The following is a 26208-nucleotide window of genomic DNA, read 5'->3' on the forward strand; positions in this document are numbered from 1 at the left end:
CAAAGGTATAATCAGGGGCTTCCCTGGTGGTGCAATGGTTGAGAGTCCGCCTGCTGATGCAGGGGACACGGGTTCGTGCCCCGGTCCGGGAAGATCCCACGTCCCGCAGAGCGGCTAGGCCCGTGAGCCATGGCCGCTGAGCCTGCGTGTCCGGAGCCTGGGCTCCGCAACGGGAGAGTCCACAGCAGTGAGAGGCCCGCGTACACACACAAAAAAGTATAATCAGAATCAAATAATAAATTACAAAAAAGATCCTTTTATGACTGATCCTGGCTCTCTTGTGGTGCAATATTCTTTTGCTAATCTTAAATTCAGTTGGATAGTGAAGAAGAGGCAGTAGGAAGGAAATCCATGTGTCATACAGTTTACTCTGGTATAAGTCTTCTCAAGAATAATTAATACTCTATCTACTTGACATATTTTATGGAACATATTTAGCTATGGTGTTTTTCCAAATTAACTAAATTTATATTTTAATTGAAGTCCATGAGAGAAATTTAAAGACCTGAAATGGGTTTTTTGGTGTATTATTATAAAAACATTCAAGACCGTTGTAAATATTTCAAACAGTATAGGAAAATAAAAGGAGTACTTTCTCTCAATTCCATTACATAGATATTTTGGAGTTTATTCTTCCATATTCTTTCCCTATGCATGTCAAAAGCAGGTTTCAAAATAGTATGTGTTAGGGAGAGAGTGTGAGAGAGAGAATGTGTATTTTAAATAATACCATATACACTATTTTGAAACCTGCTTTTTTCACTTAGCAGCATAATTATGTTCTTTAATGGTGTTGTAGCATGTTAAATCATGTAAGCTCTACCTCTTTTGACTTTGTTTTTCTTCAAGCCTGTCAGTATTATCAGCTTAGGTTCCCTAACTCAACAATATAAACGTTTTCCTTTATGAGGCAGAAAGAAAGCAGAATGGTCATAAATTTGATGGTTTATTAAAGATATTAATGAGATGAGTTTACTTGAACTTTTGAGTTATGGAACTTATTACAGTTTTTCCAAGATAGCTGGACTATGAGAGGATGGAACATATTTTCAGATGAAGGGCATGCCAAAACTGATGTCTGGCCTGGAGCTGGAAGAGTGTGTAAAGATAGAGAAGTAGGTAAAGTAGATGGGAGGCCAATTTTAGAAAATAGACATATGGTTTCTATGACTTTTCAGGCTTAAAACTTGAAACCAGAACCTGGGATGTTAGACCAAACCAGAGTACATCATTAAGGTTTGGAGTTCAGATGGTTACACTAGGATCAGCTCTAAGAGATCAAAGGTGAGCAGCAAAGTAGAGGTAAAGTCTGAACAAAAAGGCATAGAACATAGCTCCAGGTTCAAGCTAGGCATAGACTGGGAACTACAGTTCAGTTTCTTGTTCAGTTGGGCAGATTATCATAGTAGCATACCTACTATGTGATCATTGACTTCATGACAATGTATTTGTCATTGTTCCAGTTCTAAACACCCTTGGGAATGGGTACGGCTGACAAGTGTATGTTGCTGGGGGGTTGGATAGGTTGTATATGTTTTGTAGGAAAGGTCTATGTTCTTCCTTTAGGAAGCACTTTGGGTCAGGATGTAGAGGTATATAGTCAAGGTGTGATAGACCCCTGATCTACTTTCAGCATCTCTTGCCCCCAACCCTTACCATACACACGTCATTAGCCAACTTGTCATACATTCATCTCAGGGGATTCAAATGGCTCTTTTTATGCCTTGGAATGCTGCCTAGAAATATATAGTTAACACATTCATTATTATGAGTAGGTTCATAGGATGATTAAAAAGTAAATGAGGAGAAGAAAGAACTTTCCTTGTGGGTGGAATAACATGGTTCACTAATAAAGAAGATGAAATCAAGAAAAAAAGTTGAAGACATTACTAAACTTAAACACTTCTATTATTATTTCATGCCCCTTCTGCCATTTTTCTCCTGATCCAGTCTTGCACTTTTATATAAACTCATCAATATACTTTTCATAACAACAGCAGGTCAGCAGTGGTGAAGGGAGTATGAATGGTTTACTTTCTTGTTTTCTCAGGCACAATAATCTTGGTGTGCGACCGAAAGGGCTGTCTACTCTGGTGAAGAGTGGTGTTCCTGAAGCATTGAGGGCAGAGGTATGGCAATTATTAGCAGGCTGCCATGACAACCAGGCAATGCTGGATAGGTACCGACTTCTTATCACAAAGGTAGGAGATCTTTTCATATTATTCTCATGCAACAGTATATTAAGTAAATCCTGTTTTCATAGCTCCAGTAAGTCATAAATGCTTTGAAATTCTTTAAAAACTCTATTGTTGTTCAGTGAATAGTTGCCTTTTGTTTTAAACACTTGTTGGGCAGTGATAAACAATGCACTGTAGTGATCTATGAACACTTAATGCCTTGGCTTTCATTTTTTTGTTCGAGTAACTTTATAACTATTTACTAAGTTGGAATATACTTATATTTCAAGTACTCTCAATTAACCTTTCTTACTGTATGAGATTTATGTACAGTTGTACACAGTATAACTGTACTCTAGTATAATTTTAAAGTCAAATTAACTTAAAATGAAATTATAAGGCCTTCTGTGCTTATGTAACCTTACACTTAAATGATGTGGATAGTTGCCCGTATCCTTATCCTGTCAGGAGCCTCTGGTTCCAATGTAAATTCCTTTGCTTATGCCCAAAAAACTGATTTTAAAGCACAGGTAAAGGTAATCCTCCATCCTAGGCTCTCTTCTTAGGTCTTACCTCCTAATTTCTTAATCTACTCTAATAAATCATGGATTTTAAAATAGTGGTAACATTTTGTTTGTATTTTAGAAAATCTCTATTCATAAATGAATGTTTTTGATAAGTAAGACCTTATTCCTCATGCTGTATCAACTTCTAAAATTCTTTAGCCCCTCTGATTCCTTCTTCCCTTCCGTACCTCTTTGCCGCCCTCCCTTTCACAGATATTTTCTGAGTGCCTAGTATATTCAGTCACTGCTAAATTCATGCATTTTTTTTTAAAAAAAGCTTTATACCATTTTTTATGATTAGTATTTTCTATAGTGGGATGTGCAAGATGATCCATTGATGTTGGGGGCAGAGATGTCTAAAGTGCCATTTGCATTTTTTAAGTTACAAATGCAAAATGTTATTCAGCTATCCTAATATTTGTTGTGCCATGCTAGGTCTGTGGGTCTGATGGCCACTTGTCCCGTGTGGTTCAGGAGTGACCTGGGGGAAGAAGGGATTTGCACACCTTGGAATGGAATAACAGTGGTGCTCACACTCATATATTCGCTTTTAGAGTACTCAGTTTTCTTGCAGTTTGCTTGTGTTAGATTAAGTGGATTGACAGGTTACCTAGTTTTAAATCTTCATAGGATAGATGGGTGGTTCATAAAGACTGCTATCACAGGATGTTACATATCAAGATATTTTAAAAAAATAAACACACTAATCTGTCCTTCAAGCAAAAATTAATGTTATGATAATGGATGACAAAGCAACTACTTTGGGAAATAAATTCATGTTATAGAGAAGGGTGTTTGAAACATTTAGCAATTTAAACATTACTATGTGATTTATTGACTGAAAACTACATGCCTGTGTTATTACAAAACTCTTACCATTTTCTTACTTTAAAATCTGGAATCAGAAATTTCAGGTATGTTTAAAACTTGTGCAGATGGTTGCAGAGAACTTGAGACTGATTGTTAAAAATATGAAAATACAACACCTTCTGGTTTATTTGTAAGAATACTTTGAGAAAATAAGTACTCTCCTAGCCAGATTTCAACAAAATGGTTGATGGGTGGGACTGAAACAAATGATGTGCCTCTGCTTGGATCTATTGCTCTTTGTTATTATTTTCCAGATATGATCACGATTAAAACCATGAACCAAAAAACTGATTTTGGAAAGTTTTCAAATTGTCGTTTCATAAACTGCTAAATAAACATATCAAAAGATGAGGAGTCATATTGTATGATTCTATTTATATGAGATGTTTGGAATAGACAAAAATAGAGAGACAGAAAGTAGACTAATGTTTGCCAGGGGATAGGGAAGGGAGGAATTGGGAGTGACTGCTAACAGGTGTGGGGTTACTTTTTGGGGTGATGGAAATATTCTGGAATTAGAGGTGATGGTTGCGCAACATTGTGAATATACTAAAAACCACTGAATTGTACACTTTAAAATGGTGAATTTTATGTCATGTAAAGTTTATCTCAATAGAAAAATTACACAAAATAAAAAAATTTTAAATGGCCCATGTTCAGTATTGAATAGTATTTTTGTAGTATTTTATTTAAGCAAACGTTTTTCATTTTTTAATCTTTCTCTACATTTCTATGCTCTATAGTATTTATATTAGTACAGTATTACTTGTGAATAATAAAAATAAATAATAAATATACATATATTGGAAGTTTATGCTCAGACATTTTTATTGATGAGGATATCTGAGCAAAAATGTCCAGAGACCATAACTCTTGGCATCAGATCACTTTTGCACATAATTAACAAGCTGTATACCTTTAGTGGCTGCTCATGGCGTAGCAGCGACTGTCATATTCCTTCCTCCACTAAGAGGCTTTGTTAATTCATACCTTTTAAGATTTCAAACTTTGGGAGAAAAGTGAAAATAGTCTCCCAAAATATTATTTATAAACTCCTGACAATACATATGTTCATATATGTGATAAAAGCTTTGCCATATATACCAAGCAACATGGTAGTTTTGAATATACAATTTTTAGGAAAAAGTTTAAGATCATGAGACAGAATGACATAAATGTTTCCATTGAATAAAATATTCCTAGACTGCTTTCACTGTGGGGTTCTGGCTGTGATTTACTTTCTGCCTTTGAAGACTGGAGGGAGGAAAAAAAGCCACATTATTTTTCTCTGGCAGTGGTGGGCAGATGCCTGGGCCTTGCCGGTTGTGAGATTTTGCATCTGCTCTGGGCGTTCCATTCTGAATCACATGCCTTCATTCTGTAGTTCCTTTTTCCTGCAGTTTCCTATCCTGAGTAGCAATAGCAACCTTCTGATTCTTTGGACTGTAGTTGTGGTGGCAAACCTGAAAGCTAGCAGTGATGTTCCCAGTCTTTTGGTCTTCCAGTGTGTAAGTGCCTAAGTCCTTGCATTAAATCCTTTTTGAAATACTTAGAGTAGGTTCTGTGTCCCTGACTGAACCCTGTCTGATATACCTGGCATATGCTTGCCACCTTGTTGTCACAAGATGGATGCTCTACATCAAGTGTTGTGTCCAGAAAAGAGAAGAGAAAAAACAAAGGCAGCCAGACTTGAGGCTAAGGAAACAGTCCTCCAGACTGCCAAGTCTGCCCAAGATTCTGACACCAGCTGCAAGTTTGGGGGTCCCCAGAACCATTCTCACTTCATACCAGTTGGCTACAAATTTGGGGGTCCCCATAGATTTCCTCAGGCATGTAGCAAAGTGTTATACTTACAATTACAGTTCTTTTTTTTTAATAGCAAAAGGATGCAAATCAGATATAAATCAGAACCAGCCAAAGGAAGAAATACATTGGGCAGAATCTGGGACTGAGAGGATTCCAAACAGGAAGCTTGCATTGTCCTCAGGGACACATTACCTTCCCAGCATCAATCTGTAGTAGTACCTATCACCATCCCAGGCATTTTAGCAAGCTTTGGTGTCCAGAGTTTTTACTGGGGTTTCATAATATGTATATATGATTGATTGAATCATCGCCCACTTGGTTGAACTCAGTCTTTAGCCTTCTCTTGTTCCCTCCCCTGAGACTGGATTGATATCACCTGGCTCAACACCCCTATCCTCTAATTACATGGTTGGTCTTTCTGGGTTGGCCAGCTCCCATGCTTAGTCCTCTTATTAGCATAGACTGTCTGGGGCCCTTCCATGAGTCACCCAAAATGTAAGCATAAACTGTCAGATGTGGTTGGAGGGGCCCACCATGAATAACATAGATGTCCCTGTCATCTGGGAAATTCCAAGCTTTTAGAGGTTATGTCCCATGAGCCTGGACCTTCCATGAGCCTGAACCTTCCATGAGCCTAGACCTCTTTTTGGCATATCTCTTTTTGACAGAACCAGGTCTGTCACTCTTTTAAAGATTTTTTCCTTAAGCCCCAAACAGCAGCTTCCACTTAATCTCCTTGATCAGGATTCTGTTACATGGCTATCGCCATAGAAAGCTGGGAAATATTTTTTTAAGGTGGTACATTGCTGCTCCTCTTCATCCACTGTAATATGAGTTTATTAATAAGGAAGAAAGAGAATAGATACTTGGTAGACAGCTACCTTTCTCTGCCACAGCTGCCTTGTTAGTAGAGACAGAAGTTGAGATCTGTTGTACAATAGTTTATTATGAAAAGCATGTAAACCTAGTAGTTTATTTATTTTAGGACAGCAAATGTTTACTAATCACTACTTGAGATTGACTAATAATGTACAATTTAAGATAGTATAATAAATATTTCCAACTTTGCTTTATAAGTCAATGACCACATAAAATTTTAAATGTTATTTCTATCATTAACAGTGCAGTTTATCAAAAACATTTTCTTACAAACAATGTAGAAATGTCTGGCTCTGATCTTGTGCCTTTATTCAGGCTCTCAAGTCATAACATTTCTGTGAGAGGAAGTACAGTGGTATATTTAATTTCATTGTCTTCCTTGCTTCATAGCCAAACATAATAAAAATAAGATGAATAATGTTAGTATTTAAAAAATAATTTTGTTCTTTCTCTATGCTTACGGGTAGAAATAAGACAGCAAGTGCTTGTAGCCAAGAGCATTAAGAATGCACTTTGGTGGTGAATGCATATGAGCTTAGGAGCTGCTCAGGAGAAAGAACATAAACACCCAGAGGATTTTCAGTAAGAAGTGCCTGCATATTTGGCACTTTCTGGTCCAAAGCTGGTAGTATTTTCTTTTGGTCCAGTTAATTTTTCCTCTCTTATTAAGGGAATGGCAAAATTTCAAGGTCAGTTAATAAAATGGTTCAGCTTGAGCATATAAACTTGCTAAAGACCTCCCAAAGACATCAGATTATATAGGGAAGAAGGAATATGAAGTATTTATAGAAAACCTACTAAGATTTGGCTTCTATGAGAAAGTAGTCTGTTTATCATTAAATCCTATAGTATAGTGTGCTAGTCCAGAGTTTGAAAAAACAAATCACATTCTGAAGCATCCTTTTCAGGTTAGATGGCATATAGCAGGCTGGAATCCAGCCTATCATATGCTTTGTGTAATCATCAATACAATACATTAAAGAATAATATACATTTCTGGCTCAAGCTTGTACTTTCTGTTTTGCCATAGACATACTACTCTTTATTACTTACTCTCTGTTCTTCATACGTTGTAATACCTGACCAGCCCTCAAATATATTTGATTTTGTGACTCTATTATATTAGCATATTGACCATTGACTCAGGGGAGGGAGTTGTCACAGTGTGCTTTTAGTTGTTTAAGGTCTACTTCACCAGTAGACTCTAAACTCCAGGGGAGCAAGGACCACAACTGTTTTACTCTTTACTCTTTGTGGATACCCTGTGTCTGGTATAGGGCCTGGCATGTAATGGATGAGCAGTAAAATTTGTTTTTGTCCCTCTCATGAGGGACCCAAGGTCATTTGTTGACTTATTCATATAGTCATTTATTCTTTTTTATTTTCTTCCCCTAAATTGTAAGCCTTACATTGTGTTGTGGATAAAGCTGGTAAAGTGTGAAGCACGGTGTCTTTTCCCAGGAATTTTATCATCTAGTTGGGGAGAGCACAGCAATGGGTTAATTTGAGCAGCAGGTCCTGGTGTGCTAGCCTATGTTGTTTTTGCCAGGGAGTAGGTAGGAGCCACTCAGAATTACTGGCATAGAGAGTTTTGCAGTGGCCAGTGGGGCATGTGGATGGAGCCACCCTGAATCTTAGTAGGTCAAGGCTAGAGAGTAATATTGAACAGGGAAGAGGGCTAGGGGTTACAGGGTGGAACAGTCACTCTCTCTGGCCTTGTTGTTTTTGTAGTGTTATCTATGGAAAATAAAACTTTGCAAATCTTTTTGACCGATAGGAAGAGACTCTAGGGACCAAAGGTTTAAAAAGGATGAAACACTCTAGACTAGATTTAAGATGAAGCAGGACAGGAGCTTCAGGCTAACTGTTAATCTTAATCTGGAGCCAAGGACCAAGCAGGACCAGCCAAAAGAGCTGATCCATCTAAATAATGGAGAAATTATGTTGATCCCACTGGCAGCATCAAGGAGCTTTTAGGCACAACTTGCCTTGGTGAAGGCTGCAGCTCCACTTTGGGAGGAAATGTTGGTGCTCACTCTGGAGAGAGACCGTGGGTTCAGATTTCAAGCTCTGCTGGTTAGTAGCTTGTGACCTTGGGCAAGTCCCTTAATTATCCTTAGTCTCAATTCCCTCATTTGTAAAATGAGCTTAATAATACATATTGTACAGAATTGTGAGGATTGAATAAGATAATTCATGTAAAGCACTCAGAGCATGCCTAATATATGGTAAGCACTCATTAGTGATAGGGGATGGGGAAAATTATAAAGCAGTATATGCTTCAATGTTAAATGAGTGGCACAGAAAAGAACTTTAGGAAATATGGAGATTACTGTGGGTTCTTGATGTCTGTGCAGGATTCAGGACACCCATCTGAGAAATAAAGAGAAAGAAGGAAAACAGGATATGTGTAACACTCTGTTATGTACTTGTGCCACTAATTCATGCTTTCATTTATTAAACATTAAGGTGTCTTCTGTGTTAAGAGTAACACTGATATCCTACCTTGTAGGAACGTACAGTCCAGTGTAGGAGGCAGTCCGGAAAGCAGAGAAATGGTGATGACATGGTTAAGTGCTGTGACAGAGATATGAACAAGGTGATAAGGGAGCACAGAGACTGGAGCAGCCAACTGTGCCCAGGAGCAAAGAACAGGAGGGTATGTTTAGTCTGAGGCAATGCCATTCCCAAAGACACAGAGTTGTGAAAGGTCCTGCTGTGGTCAGAGGCTGTGGGAAGTTCATTATGACCCACGGGGACACCCTACACCATAAACTCTAAGTCAGCAAGGTTTGTGTGTGGATTTTGCTCACCGCTGTGATCTTACCACTCAACGCTAGGACTGCCCTCTAGCAGATGCTAGAAAGCACTTGCTGAGAGAAGTAGTGGAGTGTGTGATGGACATTATGTCTAGTGCTTTCATATGCCCTTTCCATGTAAACCTGACAGCTTCAGTGATATAACTCCCATTTTTACCATCAGTGAGATAGGAGGTTCAGAGAGTTTAAGAGACACACAGTTACTAAATAGCAGAGTCAGTATTTGAATCCACAAAGTAGAAAACTCTAAAATAGAAATGAAAGAGGGCATTCTTACATTTTGTCTTTTAAAGATCCTTTGGAAGGGAAAACTCTCTGTATTTTCCCCGTCATTTAATCCTTAAGGGTAATAAAAGTTTAAAGAAATAAAAGCAGTACTATCCCTTTTCTGTACTTTTGCTATTCATTGTATGGAAATGAAATTTATAATTTACTTGAGGAATATTCTGTTTATATCAAGAAACATGTGTAAACCTTCTAAATGATGGAAACGTTCTAAACAGTACTTTCTAGAATTAGTAATAGAAAAGCCGAAATCACCTAACTTCAAGCCATCCCTTTTAAAGTGGGTCTTCACACCATCTGTCCTAAAGTGGACTTGCGGCTTCAACCACTGTCTGTTGCTACATGATTTCTGCCAGAGGCTGAGGGCACCAACACGTTGATGAATCAGTGGCAGACTTGTACCGCATATTTCTGAAAGTGTTATTTATTGCTTATCATTGAGATTTCTTGTTATTTCTATTAAATTAGCATTCTTCATAATATTGAGGTGATCTTAAAGGACGATGGAAGGATTGTGACCTTGCTGCCCCTTTTAGAAACAAACAGAATTTAAAGCTTCTAAACTTAGGATTAAATCTTAATTGCTGGCTTTAGGAGCCACTGAGTAATAATCACATTTTCACACAGTATGAGCCATTTGACATAGGGAAGACTGTGTGTTTTAGGGAAACCTGAATTTTATGTAGCTTTACAGAACTGTATGTTTAATTTTAGTAGTTACATGGCATGTGTGGTATAGTTTATCAAGTCTGCTGATACTGCTTATATAGCATAGGAAATATTAGACTAATTCTGTGCTTTTTTGTAGAAGTGATCTAATTGATAGCATTCATACTTTATACTTTGTTAAAATCAAAACAAGCTTTTAATTGATAAGCTTTCAGAAATATCATCATAACTCATTTCCTTCTCTCACTTGAATTTGTTTTTTTCCAAATGAATCTTCTCTTCAAGAAGTATATGTATATATGTGCACACACACATATATTTTCTTTTTAAAGGATTTAAGTTCTAGTGTTAGATTGACCTGGATTTGAGTCTTACACCTCCCCTGTATTAACTTATGATCCTGAGAAGTTATCCCAACTTTCTCAGCCTCAGTTTCATCATTTGTAAAGCAGGGATAATAATAGTACCTACTGTGATTGTTGTGGGAATTAAATAAAATGATAAAGTGCTTGATACATAGTAAGTATTCAAGATATGAATGCATGATATTAGTAATAATGGATATTGGTATCAGTGTATATTTCTACTTTAATATGTGTTTGACAACTTCTAGTCACATAATTTTCATGAGAGCATATGATGTGAACAACAGCTGATAGAACTGAGAAGTGATCTTTTTAGAAGTATGAAAAGTGAGATTTGTCTTTTTCTAATTTTTTTTTCTGACTAGTGAATATCTTGGAATGTTTGTATCCTTAGGCTTGACTTTGTAATGATTATGTGAATTATTATTTCAGTGATTATGCATATTCAAGTATATCATAAAGTCAAATGATATTCTCTAAAAATCACTCCTGATGCCTGTATGATCTAATCAAGACTGCAAGGCAGATATCAATCTCATTCACTTTTTTTTTTTTTTTTTTGCGGTACGCGGGCCTCTCACTGTTGTGGCCTCTCCCGTTGCGGAGCACAGGCTCCAGATGCGCAGGCTCAGCGGCCTTGGCTCACGGGCCCAGCCGCTCCGCGGCATGTGGGATCTTCCCGGACCGAGGCACGAACCCGTGTTCCCTGCATCGGCAGGCGGGCTCTCAACCACTGCGCCACCAGGGAAGCCCCTCATTCACTTATTAATTCACTCATTTAGTAACTCTTTATTGAGCATCTTTTATGGGCCAGGCTCTGTGTGGTTTCTAGGCCTATGTAGACAAAACGGGCTCTCAACCTTGAGGAGCGTGGCTTAGGGAAAGCCAGGCCAGTACACAGATAGATCAAATACATGATGATACAGGTTATAACAGGTATCTTAATCAAGTGTGTGGAATACAAAAGAAGCAGTGACAACTCTGCTTGGGTAAGTCAGGGAAGACTTCATGTGGAAGTTAATGTCTGAGGTGGGAATTAAATATGTCTGAGCAAGATAGGAGAGGGAGTACAGTATAGGAGTGGCTTATGTAATGATTCAGCTGCCATTTCGTGACTTAGCTTGGATTATCCTGGAAGCCTTAGGAAGTGAATTCAATGTGCTCCTTCCTTCCCTCACTTCCACCTCAATTGGCCAACCACATCCACTATTTATGGGTCAGTGCTTGTCCCCTGGTAAAATGGGAAGAACATAATACAAGTTTATTCTTATTATAATAAATATGTGAAGTGAATAACCTCAGGAAATATATATATATATATTTTTAACATCTTTATTGGAGTATAACTGTTTTACAATAGTGAGTTAGTTTCTCCTTTACAACAAAGTGAATCAGTTATACATATACATATGTTCCCATATCTCTTCCCTCTTGCGTCTCCCTCCCTCCCACCCTTCCTATCCCACCCCTCTCGTGGTCACAAAGCACAGAGGTGATCTCCCTGTGCTATGCGGCAGCTTCCCACTAGCTATCTAATTTACATTTGGTAGTGCATATATGTCCCTGCCACTCTCTCACTTCGTCACAGCTTACCCTTCCCCCTCCCCATGTCCTCAAGTCCATGCTCTAGTAGGTCTGTGTTTTATTCCTGTCCTACCACTAATCTCTTCATGACATTTTTTTTTCTTAGATTCCATATATATGTGTTAGCATACGGTATTTGTTTTTCTCCTTCTGACTTACTTCACTCTGTATGACAGACTCCAGGTCTATCCACCTCATTACAAATAACTCAGTTTCATTTCTTTTTATGGCTGAGTAATATTCCATTGTATATATGTGCCACATCTTCTTTATCCATTCATCTGTTGATGGACAGTTAGGTTGCTTCCATGTCCTTGCTATTGTAAATAGAGCTGCAATGAACATTTTGGTACATGACTCTTTTTGCATTATGGTTTTCTCAGGGTATATGCCCAGTAGTGGGATTGCGGGGTCGTATGGTAGTTCTATTTGTAGTTTTTTAAGGAACCTCCATACTGTTCTCCATAGTGGCTGTATCAATTTACATTCCCACCAGCAGTGCAAGAAGGAAATATATTAAAATGATATATTTAGTTGATTACCTAGGGTCAGCATAATAGAATTTTAACAAGTAATTTTACAGTATCTATTTAATAAATGTTTGAGTACCTATTGTGTGCCAGGTACTGTGCTAGGATGGTAATGCATATTAATTTTTAAAATCAATGAACTGAAAAGTACCATCTATTGGCTAAATACAAAACAGTATAAACTTGCAAAGACAAAGTCTAGTTTGATTAAGTACAGAGAGCATGTGTTTAAACCTCTATCAGAGAGTAAAAAGGGCAAAGTTGCAAGTATTACTTTGGTAGTTGCTGCCAAAAATCTTTTTTGGAATATAAATAAAAAACAATGATAAGAGTGGCCTGTTTTAATATTCTGCAAGCTCTCTGCTTTCTTGAGCATTGTATAGACAGATGAAGCTTCACTGTGTTTATTCTTGTCAGATTATTGGTACCGCTCAGAGTAAAGCCTGTCTTCTCTCTGTTCTCCAGTGCATTATTGTAGCAGATGGCTTTTAATAAAACATGTAGCTAAAGAAAAATTTTTACCCTATTTTAGTGGAATGTACTATAATTATAAATACTGGACAGTCTCGAGAGGAAATGTTTAAATTGGTATTTTTCTTATGATCAAATAACATTTAGTGAATTTTTAATTGAAAAGTCAAATTATGGTATCAGTTATGTATTTTTAAAATTTAAGTTTCCACAACTAAATTAAACTTTGTACATCATTTAGCCAGGTAGATATTTGCTTTTTCTTTACATGGTTTATTTTTTAAAAATTCAATGCTGTATGTTAGTCAAATAACACTCAACGCTAGTTTTGTTGAGAGGCAGGGCATTGCTTAATTACATAGCTGCTCTGTTCTCTGTCGTCACCTTGTCTAGTTGTAGGAAATGAGCTTTTTGATAGAATGGGGTTACTCCTGCTGAGTCTGTACCATTGGTATTATAAAAATCACAGACTCTTGTACTGGTATATTACTGATGTAGCCATAAAATATAAAAATTTCTCCAGAAAATTCATAGTTCTTTAATATTTATTAACCAAAAAAATAAAGGGGGCAAGGATACTAAAGAATACTCACTGTGTTGTAATGTAAATGACTTGAGTATGTACATAGTAGAAGGTCTTTATTAAAGGAAACTAAGAATTACTGAGATTCTTTAAGAAAATATACCTTTTATTTCCTCTTTTCTTGCATAATAAGGGTGATGGTTTCTTACTACATAATTATACCTTTGCTTATTATTTTTTTCACAGCACAATTTTTATTAAATTTTCTTTGTTCTCATTACCTGAGGTCTTTCATTTTCTATCATATCTATATTGACACCTACATGTGTAAAAACTATGATTATTCTCATGTGAATCTGAGAACTCAGTTTTCCCACCAGCATTGATACGTTTCTGTAATAATTTAAAAATATATTCTTAATTGTTTTCATGTATTTAAGTGATAATGTTCTGCTTCTAGTGGTAAGTGTTGTTTTTGTTATTCTTTAAACATAGTACATAGTTTTGAGGTTAATTAAGGAAAAGATGATTTTGTAATGAATTAGAGTAGGAGTACACTGTTTTGAGGGAAGACTGGGCTATTGCTGAGCATGGATCAGTGGCATAAAAGCTATATTTATAGCTGTAGAATTAAGGATAAGAGGAAAGCATTGATATTTTTCTTAAATCTCACAATTTTCAAGAGCCTGAGATTATAATGTGATTCCTGGATCCCAGTTTCATGATAACTTCATGGACTTATCTGCACATATTTCTAGAGCATATTTATATTTTATTGGGTAACATAGTGTGATGAGTTTTCTCCAGGGTTTTGCTTTGGCTTTGATTTTACTTTTCCATTCAAATTTATGTTTAGATATGTTTACCATTAATTCCTGTCAAGGTTAAAAAAGGAAGAGACAGCGGATACCTATGAGGCAGGCACCAAAACTCCCTCCCCAACATATCACACGTTTCTGCTTGTATTTTGGTGACAGTTCTATTTGCAGCTTCTTGCTTGATTACTTCATGAATTTCTCAGTATCTTCCCTCTCTTTTTGTGTCTCTTTATAATTTATATTTCTTTGTCTCTCCATCATATCTTTCGTTCTTTTTTTTACCTGCCTCCATTTCTTAATTGTCATAATGTAGCTCTGAAAAGTGATTTTTTTATTATTTGTTGTTTTATATTTGCTGGGTTTCATGTTCCCTGTGAATTTCTCAGATTAGGCTGCTTTTTACTCGCATGGCTTTTAGTTGATTTTTAAACTAACAAGACAGTAGACTGTGTCATCATAGAGTAGAGAAACTGTCATTTTGTTGTACTTTGTATCCCCAGAGCCTGGCATTAGTCCTTAATAAATATTTGTTGAATGACTGTATGAATTAAATTCTATAGGTCAGTGCTCCATGATTGGAATAGAAAAAGTAGGAGTTAATGGCTATGGCATTGTGGTGAAGAATTTGATTAGCATTTATGAGTGTTGTGTTTTTTTTAATAGAGCATTTCAAGTTATAGACCAGAGATGATTAATTGAAGTCTCACTTTTTTCATCACATTTAATGAGTAGCTCTTAGGGACCAGACACAAGACTAGTCCTTGAAAAGTTGTCTTTTTAATTTATTCTTTTTTGTTATAAGATAAATAATTACTTCTTTCAAGCTTATGGAGTTGATATGTAATTGTTAATATACACACACAAAGACCCCAAAATATGACATGGAGAATGTCTCCTATTGCAAACTCATCCTAGTTCCTACTTCCTTTTTCCATCAAATAGAAAAAGAATAAACAAATGGAAAAAACCAAAAGAATCAATGAATAAATTTAAGGTTATTGTAGGCCTTAGAAAAATTCAGTTTCTTTGTGAAATTTCTTGAGCTTCTTCAAAAGATACTAGATAAAAATACCATGTTGGGGATGCTATTGATGTTGCAAAATTTTTTCAGACTTTAAAACTTTATTTTATAAACTGCCTTTTGGTTTAGTTAATATATTCATTCCATAGAGTGTTTCAAACTAAGTATTGTAATTAATTCAACATGTTGCAATTTTAAAAGAGTAGTTATACCATAACACCTTATTATGATTCTCATTTGATTCCTTTTTTTCTCTGTATTAAATCTTTACTTTTTCCAGTGTCACAATTTATTTTATCAGTTATACTTCTATTAAGCACACAATAGACTTTAATTTTTTATATACAAACATTTTTATTCCTAATGAAGGATGAATAGACTAGGTAAAAGTTGCTCAAAACTTTTTAATATCTGGATTGGAATATTATGGGTATGCACACTTTCTTCTACAAGAGAGAGCTTTACTTGTTATTACTGTCAGAATAATTCAATCACTTCTACCCTTTAAGAGGATGATCTCTGACATGTTTATAAAAGCTACTTAATCTTTTAATAGATGACTAAATTTTTGAAGACGGCATCATGAAACTTTTACCTTGATACCTGCAAAGACGATGTGAAAAGGAGCAATTCCATTAAACTCTTTAAACCTTCAGTTCTTGTTTGAAAAAGTATAATGGTAATTTTTAATTGAATGCTTATCTTAATTTTTCTACCCATCTGTCTAGTTGGTACTTAGGTACTCTAAGTAAGGTTCTGTCTTTTCATACAGATTATTTCATCAAAGTCTCTGAGGCTCTCTTACTTTACTTTCTAGGGACCTCAGGTCTTTACTTTGAAGGGTTTCAAAGCTCAGGTATATGCAAAGATGATTTGGGTATGTTTACAAAATTAGTCTCATTCAATCCTATAGGGTTGATAATGCAGTCAAAAGGGAAATTGATCTTTATTACATACTATTTAAAATCAAGATTTTCTAAGTAAATAAAACTATACCAGAAAAAAAAAAAGAAAAAAAAAAAAAACAAACTATACCAGAATCTTAAATTAAGGAGGTAAAGGAATTCCCCTAGATAATCTACATGTTCTTTTTTCCTGTTGGGGCTGATGACATACCTCTCCACGTTGAGCTATAGTTTTCCAGCTCACTCTTTCTGAGAAAAGATCCTTTCCCATTGGAACAGAAATTAGATTGAGCTTGATCCTAGAGAAAAGGTGATACCTAGTTGTACCACGAGGAGAATTGTTCATCCCAGTGGCACAGTGTAGTCTTGCATTAAGTGTTCTGAGACTAATTAATCAGGAAATGACGCTAATTAAAAAGGAAACTGCTCATCAGCTGCCTTCTCAGGCTATTTTACAGAAAGAAACTAGACTTAGCTACTTGCTCTCTAGCTTCTAGCAACATTCTTTAACTGCTTCTGTCCCAGGTGAAAGGGGTAATTTAGGGATTTCTAGCAGATTATTTTGTAGTAATAAACTTTGATATTTAATGGACTTGTTTTCAGATGTAAATTTACATAATAGCAATAATACTGGAGTTAGAATATTTTGGTTGATCTGCAAGGCTTTTTAACTTGTAATCTTATCATGTTTTTTAAATCCTGGAACAAGCCATGCTATATAGAAAGAATATTAGTAGATAACATTTGGGTTTGTATGTAGATACATATAAATACAAACAAACATATATATGACATACAAGATCAAAATAAACATAAATATCTAACAACGATTAGTGAATTTACCTATTTAAATCACAGTGGCATTTCTGTTAGCTTAACAGTCTATTTGGCTTACCTGAAATCGTCTTAGAGAATTACGGTGTAAGAGAAGTTACTTCACAAGGGTGTGTGCTTTGTGTATGTATTATATGTCTTGTTTCCCAGGCCTATTTATGTTTGTATGATGATTATTATATCCAGCATATCAGATATTTCTTAATTTACCAAATGGTAATTGATTATGAACTACTAATAAAAACTTTATAATTTTTCCTGGTGTTGCTTTTGTTAATTTTACTTCCAATCTTTTGATATTTGTCCTAATACACAGAGGTTTATTAATTTCTAAAATGGGCAGGTAGTTGGAAAAATTAGGGAGGTGAGAGCTGGAAAGCTACCCTCAGCAAGGGCGGGAATTGTAACTTACTCTTCCATGTATCCTTACCACCCTCCCATTCCCAACCATTGGCACATGGTGGAGTCAGAGCATATGAAGCTGATTTGAATTGTGGCCTTTTGGGGATCAATTTATTCTGTGCCATTATTTCAAATCAGTTGTAGTTCAAGGTGGTAAATCTTGTACAAATGATTGCTGGTACAACACAATTTAATATTTACAAACCTCATGGCATGCTTAGCCAGGGCAAACATAGTCTTATGAACGAAGGAGCAATTGCTTTTTAAAGGTAGATGAATTTCTATTAGACTTGTAGTTTGTTTAAACAAAGGAAGAAAAGTTATTAACCCCAAAATGCCACTAACCTATATTATATGTGATGGGTCTGATGGGAGCAAGACAGTGTCTTGAACAAGAACAGTATTAAAGCCAGGAGTCATCGCTTTTATTCAGGTTTTATATCCGGTCTTATTTTTGTTTCGGGTTTTCTTTGAACTTTAGGTGTGTGGATTTGTGTTAATTTGAATAACTCAGTTACTCAAATGTTCACCTTATTTGAAGTATTCTCATATGTTTATTTAATACATTAATTTTAAGAATTGATTTAGAAACATTTATTAATTTCTTTGTGACTTATCTATGGAATAGATTGATTTCAAGTAATAGTATTACAAGTTAATGCAGAAGTCTAAAGGTTTAAATATTCAGCCCAAGGTCAAATGTGTGTCAGAAGTAGAAATAAAAACTGGACTTACCTTAATTTATCTGTGGTTTCTAACTCTCTTTTTAATGTTTTGCATTGAACATTGCTTGGAGCATACGGTCATAGAGAGTATTTCTTCTTTACATTGTGATAAAACTGCAGGCTTATTAAAGTTTTCATTAATAAATACTACCTCCTGAGACTAAACACTAAGAAGCAACTTGCCAGCTTTCTAGAGCTGGCCTTTTGAATGCTGAGGCATGACAGCACATGTGTAGAACTTGTTTTGTTTGTTATCTGGGTTGCTCACCAATGTTGATACCTACCCTCCAAGGTGTACACATGGCAGTGGATGAAAACTGTGCCTTACCCCAAAATGATGCTGAACTGTTCCATATTAGGCACTCAAGTCACTTAATTTTCTTAGGTAACAGGTCATATTCAGATTTAGCAAGGTAGTAGATATTATTTCCACTTATATTGTTTGTGGAACTCTGCATAGAATGATTTTATTACCATATAAGAGAGATGCTCTTGGTATTAAATTCTGTCCAGTTTGTACCAAATTCGTTGGTGTCTTAAGTCACTGACGATTCTTGAATATAGGGTCCTCTGGTGACATATTAATACTTTGAGAGAATGGTTACAATTAAATCATGACTATGTCTTTTTATTCTGGAGATAGAGATGTTCTTTAACAATGCCTACAGCAGTGAAGCATCCTTGAAAAACAAGAGAAACCCATGTCTTATCGCGGTAATTTTAAAGGTTATTTAAGAATCGTATAATGCTTCAGGGGCACTCCAGAGTCTTTAAAGAGTGTTTAGTCCCATGAAAATATGTCAGTAAAACTAAATGCCAGCATTACGTCACTTTGATCCTATGTAGAGTATAAACTTAGAATACAGTCTAAGATGCTGATTCCATATCCCTCTGTAAGTTTTGATTTAATCATTAAACACTGAGTCAGTTCTTGAGAATCTGTTTTTGGTTTGTTTGCATTCAGTTCTAAGTTCACTGTCGCCTTTTTTTCTTCTTGCCAGAAACATTATCTAGGACAGACCTCTACATTTAATGGGCATTCAGAATACCTGTGGATCTTGTTAATACACAGATTCTGATTCAATAGGTCTGGGATGGGGATTGCGATTCTCATTTCTAACAACCCATCAGGTGATGCCAACACTACTACTAGTCCATGAACCACACTTTGAGTAGCAAAGGTCTGGGTCCTAGACCTTAAACTCTAAAGTGTTTCTGAAGTATTTTTTGAATGATTATTAGCTCAGTGAATGGGTGTAATTACTCCTGGCTTATTTTAGTTAAGAAAGATAAAAATGCTAAAAAGTCATAATATAGTTTACTATTTACTGTAAAATAGTTAAATTTTTAAAATAATCACAGATAGCCTTCATTAATAGAGCGTTTACAGATGGACAGATGAGACAATATAGTTTAAAAAGTAAAATAGTTATACAGTAGTTCCTTATCAAAAGAAATACTATGTAAATAAATATAAAATGGATTAAATATAGTTGCCTTATAAGGTTTAAGGTTTTTTCGTTAATTTATGCTTTACGTAACAAACAAATCCTGTGATATTTGGCTTTTACTTGATGCAAAAGAAGGATTGAAAGTCAGAGAATCAGAGAAGTAGAAGATGATTCTTCTGAACAATTTTTCTCTCCTGGGTTTTGGCTGTCTACTTTCATTTTTGATTCAGGCTTCTTCTTTAATTCTCAAACTGTGTCGAGCCTTTTAGGTTTTCCACTTGAGCCTAAAGAGCAAGGATTAAATTTTACTTCCATTAATCTTCATTCCTGTACTACTCGACCCATCACATTTAAAACTGTAATACATTTTACTTCCCAGGAAGATAAGTCCTGTTTCCCATTCCTTGTTATACTGGAAAAGAGTCCTTTGGTGAAAGAGCCAACCACATTAATTTGAAATGTTCTGTCTTGGAGATAGTAGCTTAACACAGAGTTTAAGGTTATTGGAGGGCTTTTTTTTCTTTTTGGAAATGGGTGAATATATAGCCAGAAACATACTGTGACAAACAGCCCTCTGGGGAAACCCGGCCAGTGCCTTTGCTGTGGAAGTGAAGTGATGCATATAAAATGCATTAACCCCCAAAGCCTGTTTATTTATTTTACCTTTTAGAAATCACTCCCAGGAAGAAAATGAGTTTAGATATTCTTCATGACATATTTGATCACTGACATAGATATAATTGTATGAATCTTGAACATACTACGTATTAATCTAGATTATTGATTTAGAGACCATTAGGTTGAATGTTACTAATTTAATTTGTGGGAGTGCTTTTTAAATGATACTCATCGTTCAAGACATGTTTGGTATTATGCTAAATACCCAAGAGGATTTATAAACTAGCTTTTAATTTTCATTTCTAATATACCTTTCATCTCTCCCTTTTCTGCTACTTAGTTTTGTCTGAGTAGCCAATGTGGATTCAGATTTTGGGCCTGAAGCATATATAATTTTTGGGGGGGGGCAGGGGAAGCTTTTTAAGGAAAATAATCTTTTTTTTTTTTTGCAAATTTTACCAAAGCACATAATAATGTGAACATATTTCTGGGACCCTTCCAGAACAGAATGAAGCTTAAGCTAAGCTTTATCTTTTGCCAGTATCTCAAACTGAGAAATACTTTGTACTTTTTTTCCTGTCAAAGTGTAGCCCAGTATAGTTGGAAAGAGCATAGTCAGGATTCAAACATGGGCTTTCTCCATCTTTGCTATTGCTAGAGCCCTAGGTACATCTTTTTCCAAGACGACAACAGTAACTTTCTCAATGGTCTTCCCAATTCCATTTTTTCATACCCCACCCCCTTCCCTACAGCCTGTTTTCCATATTATGGCCAGAAAACGCTTTTTAAAAAACTTTCATTGATGCATTTAGGATAAAGAACAAAATCCAGATATTTATTACTATTTTCAGTGTTCTTCATTCATTCCTGAAGATCCATGTTTTCTCTCTGCTGTCATTATCCTTGAGTCTTTCTTTAGCATTTCTTATGGTGCAGGTCTGTTGGTAACAACATAGTTTTCTATTATCTGAAAATGTCTTTAATTTGCCTTCATTCTTAAAGGGTATTTTCCCTGGATGTAGACTATTGGGTTGACAGTTTTTTCTTTCAGCATTTTAAGGATGTTGTTTACTGCCTTCGGCTTCCATAATTCGTGATGAAAGTAAATGATCATTTCAGAGTTGATTTCATGGGCACATGACCTGTGCGGGTGCGTAGAGTCCCATACTTAGAAAGGATCTGTGATTGGTTACAGTTTCTGTAGTTGCTGTCTTGAAATTCTTAATAGTTTTGAACAATGGGCTCCATATATTCATTTTGCACCGACACTCACAAATTATATAGCTGGTCCTGCATCATTCATATAATCATCCTTCATATCTCCAGTATGTAATACGTTGTCTTCCTTTGGCTGCTTTCAAGATTTTCTCTTTCACTTTAGTTTTCAACAATTTGACTGTGATATGCCTAGGCATGGTTTTCTTCATTGTTAATTCTGCTTGGGGCCGTAAATCTATAAATTTACGTCTTTCACCAGATTAGGAAAAATTGGGGGCATTATTTTTTTAAATATCTTACACCCCAATTCTTTCCTTTACTACTGGAATTCTAAGTATTGGTATTGTGCCCTCACATCCCTGGAGTTCTTTATTTTTTGTCAGTTGTTTTTTTTTCTTCTTTAGATAGGATAACTTTTGTTGATTTTTCTTCAAGTTTACTTACCTTTTATTTTTTATCTCAATTCTTAGTCCATCTCTTGAATTTTCATTGCATGTTTATATTCTAGAATTTTCATTTGGATCTTTTTATATTTCAATTTCTCTATTGAAATTTCTTCTCTTTTTAGTCATTGCAACTATAATTTTCTTTTCATCACTGAGCATAGTTATAATAGCCTCTTTGTTTTCCCTTGCAAAGATATGTTTAATAAAACAGACTAAAAATGAGGTGATGATGACACTGGAGTGAAGAGAAGAAAGCATAATAACATATTTAATCAGGGTATAATTGTTATATAGAAATGTTTTTGACTTTTTAAAAATAATTTAATTTTCTGGGCTTCCCTGGTGGCTCAGTGGTTGAGGGTCCGCCTGCCGATGCAGGGGACGCGGGTTCGTTCCCTGGTCTGGGAAGATCCCACATGCTGCGGAGAGGCTGGGCCCGTGAGCCATGGCCGCTGAGCCTGTGCTCTGCAACGGAAGAGGCCACAACAGTGAGAGGCCCGCGTACTGCAAAAACAAAAAAAAAAATAATTTAATTTTCTGAACATTTTTTTTTTTTTTTTGCGGTACGTGGGCCTCTCACTGCTGTGGCCTCTCCCGCTGCAGAGCACAGACTCAGCGGCCATGGCTCAAGGGCCCAGCCACTCCACGGCATGTGGAATCCTCCCGGACCAGGGCACGAACCCGCGTCCCCTGCACCGGCAGGCGGACCCTCAACCACTGCGCCACCAGGGAAGCCCCTGAACATATTTTTTAACTAAGGCTGGGGCTACTTTGCTGATAGCTCCATATACAGCCTATGCTTATTCACAGAATACATTTTTAAATGTTATTTTTTTTTTATGAGGTAACAAAATTTATTCACAAAATCTCATGCATGAATGAGGCCCAGTATCACCTTGCGATATAAACAAAATAACTATTTCATATAGGCAACAGTTTCTATGAATAAAAGCATTCAGGAAGTGAAGCCATTTACTTATTTTGCATTATTTATACATGTATAATAGCCTCTTAAAAGTCCTTGTCTGATAATTTCAACATTTGGATCATCTTTAAGTTGGCTTCTTTTGATTGCCTTTTCCTTTGCAAATGGGTTACAGTTTCCTGGTATTTGTTTGTCAAATAATTTTGGAATTCTCTTCTGGAAAGTGTGAATGTTATGAGAGTATTGATTTTTTGTTTTAGCAAGTGTTTAATTTTGTTTTACTTAAACTATAAACTCTGTCTTGCCTGTGGTGGTCAGCAGCCCAATTCTCAGTTCAGTCCATTTATCTTGAGCCTACCAGTTTGTAGTCTGTCATATGTGTGCTTCATTTGGGGGTTACCAGAGACTTGGGCAGATATTATACACAGAATTTAGAGTTCTCATTTTCTATCTCTGTTTCCCCATTATTTCCCTCCTCACTGTGGCAGTTGTAATTACCCTGGGTATTGTCCTTGGTTCCTCAGTCAAAAAAGATACAGTAGTGGGCTTTCTTTTGGAACTTCAGCCACCCTGCATCACACTGTCAGTGTGACCTGCCCTCAGGCCAAAGCTGCAAAAATGTGAACTTATCTCAGCTATTTCCTTTCTCCAAGTTTTGACTACCTCTCCAAAGTATGCCTGCTCTTTTTCTCTCTCTAGAGTCCTCAGTGAGTTGTTTTTTTGTATTTAGTCTAGAGCTTATACTTGGTCTGTTAAGGCTTACCCTGTCATACCAGAAGTATAGCTCCTTTATGTATCAAGCTTTAGTACTTTTTTTTTTTTTTTGCGGTACGCGGGCCCCTCACTGTTGTGGCGTCTCCCGTTGCGGAGCGCAGGCTCCGGACGCGCAGGCTCAGCGGCCATGGCTCACGGGCCCAGCCGCTCCGCGGCATGTGGGATCTTCCCAGACAGGGGCACGAACCCGCGTCCCCTGAATCGGCAGGCGGACTCTGAACCACTGCGCCACCAGGGAAGCCCAAGCTTTAGTACTTTTGAAGGGAAGCAAGAGTGATTCTTCTGAGGCTTATTAGCATATGGTGCTAAGAAGGTAGAAATTTTATAATTTTTATAATTATAGTATTAAATTATATTTAAATATAAATATTAATGATATATAATAATGATAGTTAATAATTTTGAGTATTTACTATTGAATGCATTAACTCATTTAATCTTACCCTATGAGGTTGCTATTGAAGCATAAAGATTTTATATAACTTGCGCAAAGTTATAATAAGCAGTAGAGATGTCTGGTTTAAGAGCACATGCTTTAGATTACTTTTCATAAGGAAAAAAGAGCTTTCTGTAGTTTCTTTCAGTTTGGAGACTTGTAAATGTAACAAAGGAGAATCTCTTCTCTGCCTATTGGGTAAGAGTCGCCTTGTATCTAGGCTTCCTGTGCCTGATTAATAAGGATCATCAAGATTTAAGTAATGTTTTTTTAACATTTGAACAACTTCCTAAAAAAGTTTTAGGAATAGAAACTTAAATTTATAGTATTTATTTCATAGCTGTCTTAGTCCATTTGGGCTATTATAACAAAATACCATAAAGTAAGGTGACTTACAAACAACAGAAATTTACTTCTCACAGTTTTGGAGGCTAGGAATTCCAAGATTCAGTGTCTGATGAAGGTCCACTTCCTGGTTCATAGACAGTACCTTCTTGCTTTGTCCTCTCATGGTGGAAGCGGCACGCTTTCTTGGACTGCATTTATAATCACTTCCGAAAGACCCCATTTCCTAATATTTTAAAATTCAAATTTCAAGATATGAATTTTGTTGGGACATAAACATTAAGTTCATAGAAATAGCCCTTCATGTTTATAAGATTTTTTATATCTAGTTTCTAGTTTTATCCTTATGAAAGCCTCATATAATACTGAGTTAGGCCAGTAATAATTCTACCCCCTTTATGATGTGGAAATAGAGGCCCAGTGGAAGTTATATGAAATAGTCTTATGTTGGTCAGGTCCATTCTTCTTTAAATTAAATCTGCTTTAAAATATTTTCCTTTAATTATTATTAGTAAAAATAATGACATTTTTAACATACTTTATATTTTTCTCAAAATGTTTTATAAATATTTTGTCAATTAATATTCCAAGTAACCATCTAAGATAAGATGGTTACACAAAACAATTGGTGTATTACCCTATTTTCAGATGAGAAATCAAAGATACAAGAACTTATTTGTATGGGATACGTAGTACATAGTGATAATTATAACATCTGAAGCTATAGCCTAGATCTCCAACACTAAGTTCTGGGTCCATTCTTCTATACCACACTATCTTCTTTTGCTTATAGGTAACTATGCCAGTATAGAATATACCCTTATCTCACCAACATTTTTCCATAGTATCTTTAGACTGCACCTGACATTGTGGGAAGCACTTAACACTTTATTGAATTGACAGGTAATGAATACAGGTAAATATTTTGTCACTGTTTCCTGATGTCTTTTGGACTTTTCTTCATTCTCTTCTGGAAAATGTACTCTGAGTAAAACTGCTTTTTCTTTATCTCAAAATGAACTGCATAGTATTTCCAAAATGCTTTGTACCTGTACTTTGAATTTTGAGTCAACTAATAAAAAAATTTAAAAGACTTCTGGGCCAGAGGGGCTATTTAAATGCAAAAGTAATATGCTTTGGGATGAAAATGCATTATAAATATTTATGTTTAATAATTTTTCTAAAATTCCTTTTTTGGAAGTCTTTTGACATTTCTTTTTTGTTTGCGCCTTTCTTTCCTCTTTTCCCTTCTCCCTCCTTCCTTTCCTCCTTCTTTCCCTTCTTAGTATAGAGTACATTTCTGTAAAAGCTATATTCTATATTCTGCCAAGCCCTCAAATCTAATTTTGGAACAACTTCTGTAGGTAATTTAAGTACAGAAGGAAGACTAAGTGTTCATTTTACTTTTGACTTATATATGACATCTGTTTAGAACTCGACTTTCTCTCTTTTCAGAAATAGGAAAAAAATTATTTTGGGACATGTAGGCCAAAGGCAAATGATCTGAGAAGTAAGCATCCTTGTTCCTAAAGGAAAAGTCACTTCAGTTTATAAGAAAAGATTATTTGACCAAAACCAAAGGATTTCAAAAAGAAAGCATCGTATATAGTAGTCTTTCAAGAAGTTTACTGAATGATGAATGAAGAAAAATGTGTGTCTACGTTTTTATGGCCTACATACAATGCAGGATATATCTTTTTTCTTTCTGACCCACTACCAAAGAAAGGTTGTAAAATTGCTGTGTTC

General features: G+C 35.8%; 1 protein-coding gene across 2 annotated transcripts in view; it reads left to right on the forward strand.

Annotated features, from left to right (window-relative positions):
- RABGAP1L (RAB GTPase activating protein 1 like) overlaps positions 1 to 26208 on the forward strand; it is a 642929-nt gene that overhangs the window by 133918 nt on the left and 482803 nt on the right. For both annotated transcript variants that reach the window (XM_055084169.1, XM_028488591.2), the window contains exon 12: positions 2051 to 2201. In XM_055084169.1, coding sequence (XP_054940144.1) covers positions 2051 to 2201 — 151 coding nt within the window. The remainder of the gene's footprint in view (positions 1 to 2050; positions 2202 to 26208) is intronic.

This window comes from Physeter macrocephalus, chromosome 4, assembly GCF_002837175.3.
Source record: "Physeter macrocephalus isolate SW-GA chromosome 4, ASM283717v5, whole genome shotgun sequence".
NCBI classification, from domain to species: domain Eukaryota; kingdom Metazoa; phylum Chordata; class Mammalia; order Artiodactyla; family Physeteridae; genus Physeter; species Physeter macrocephalus.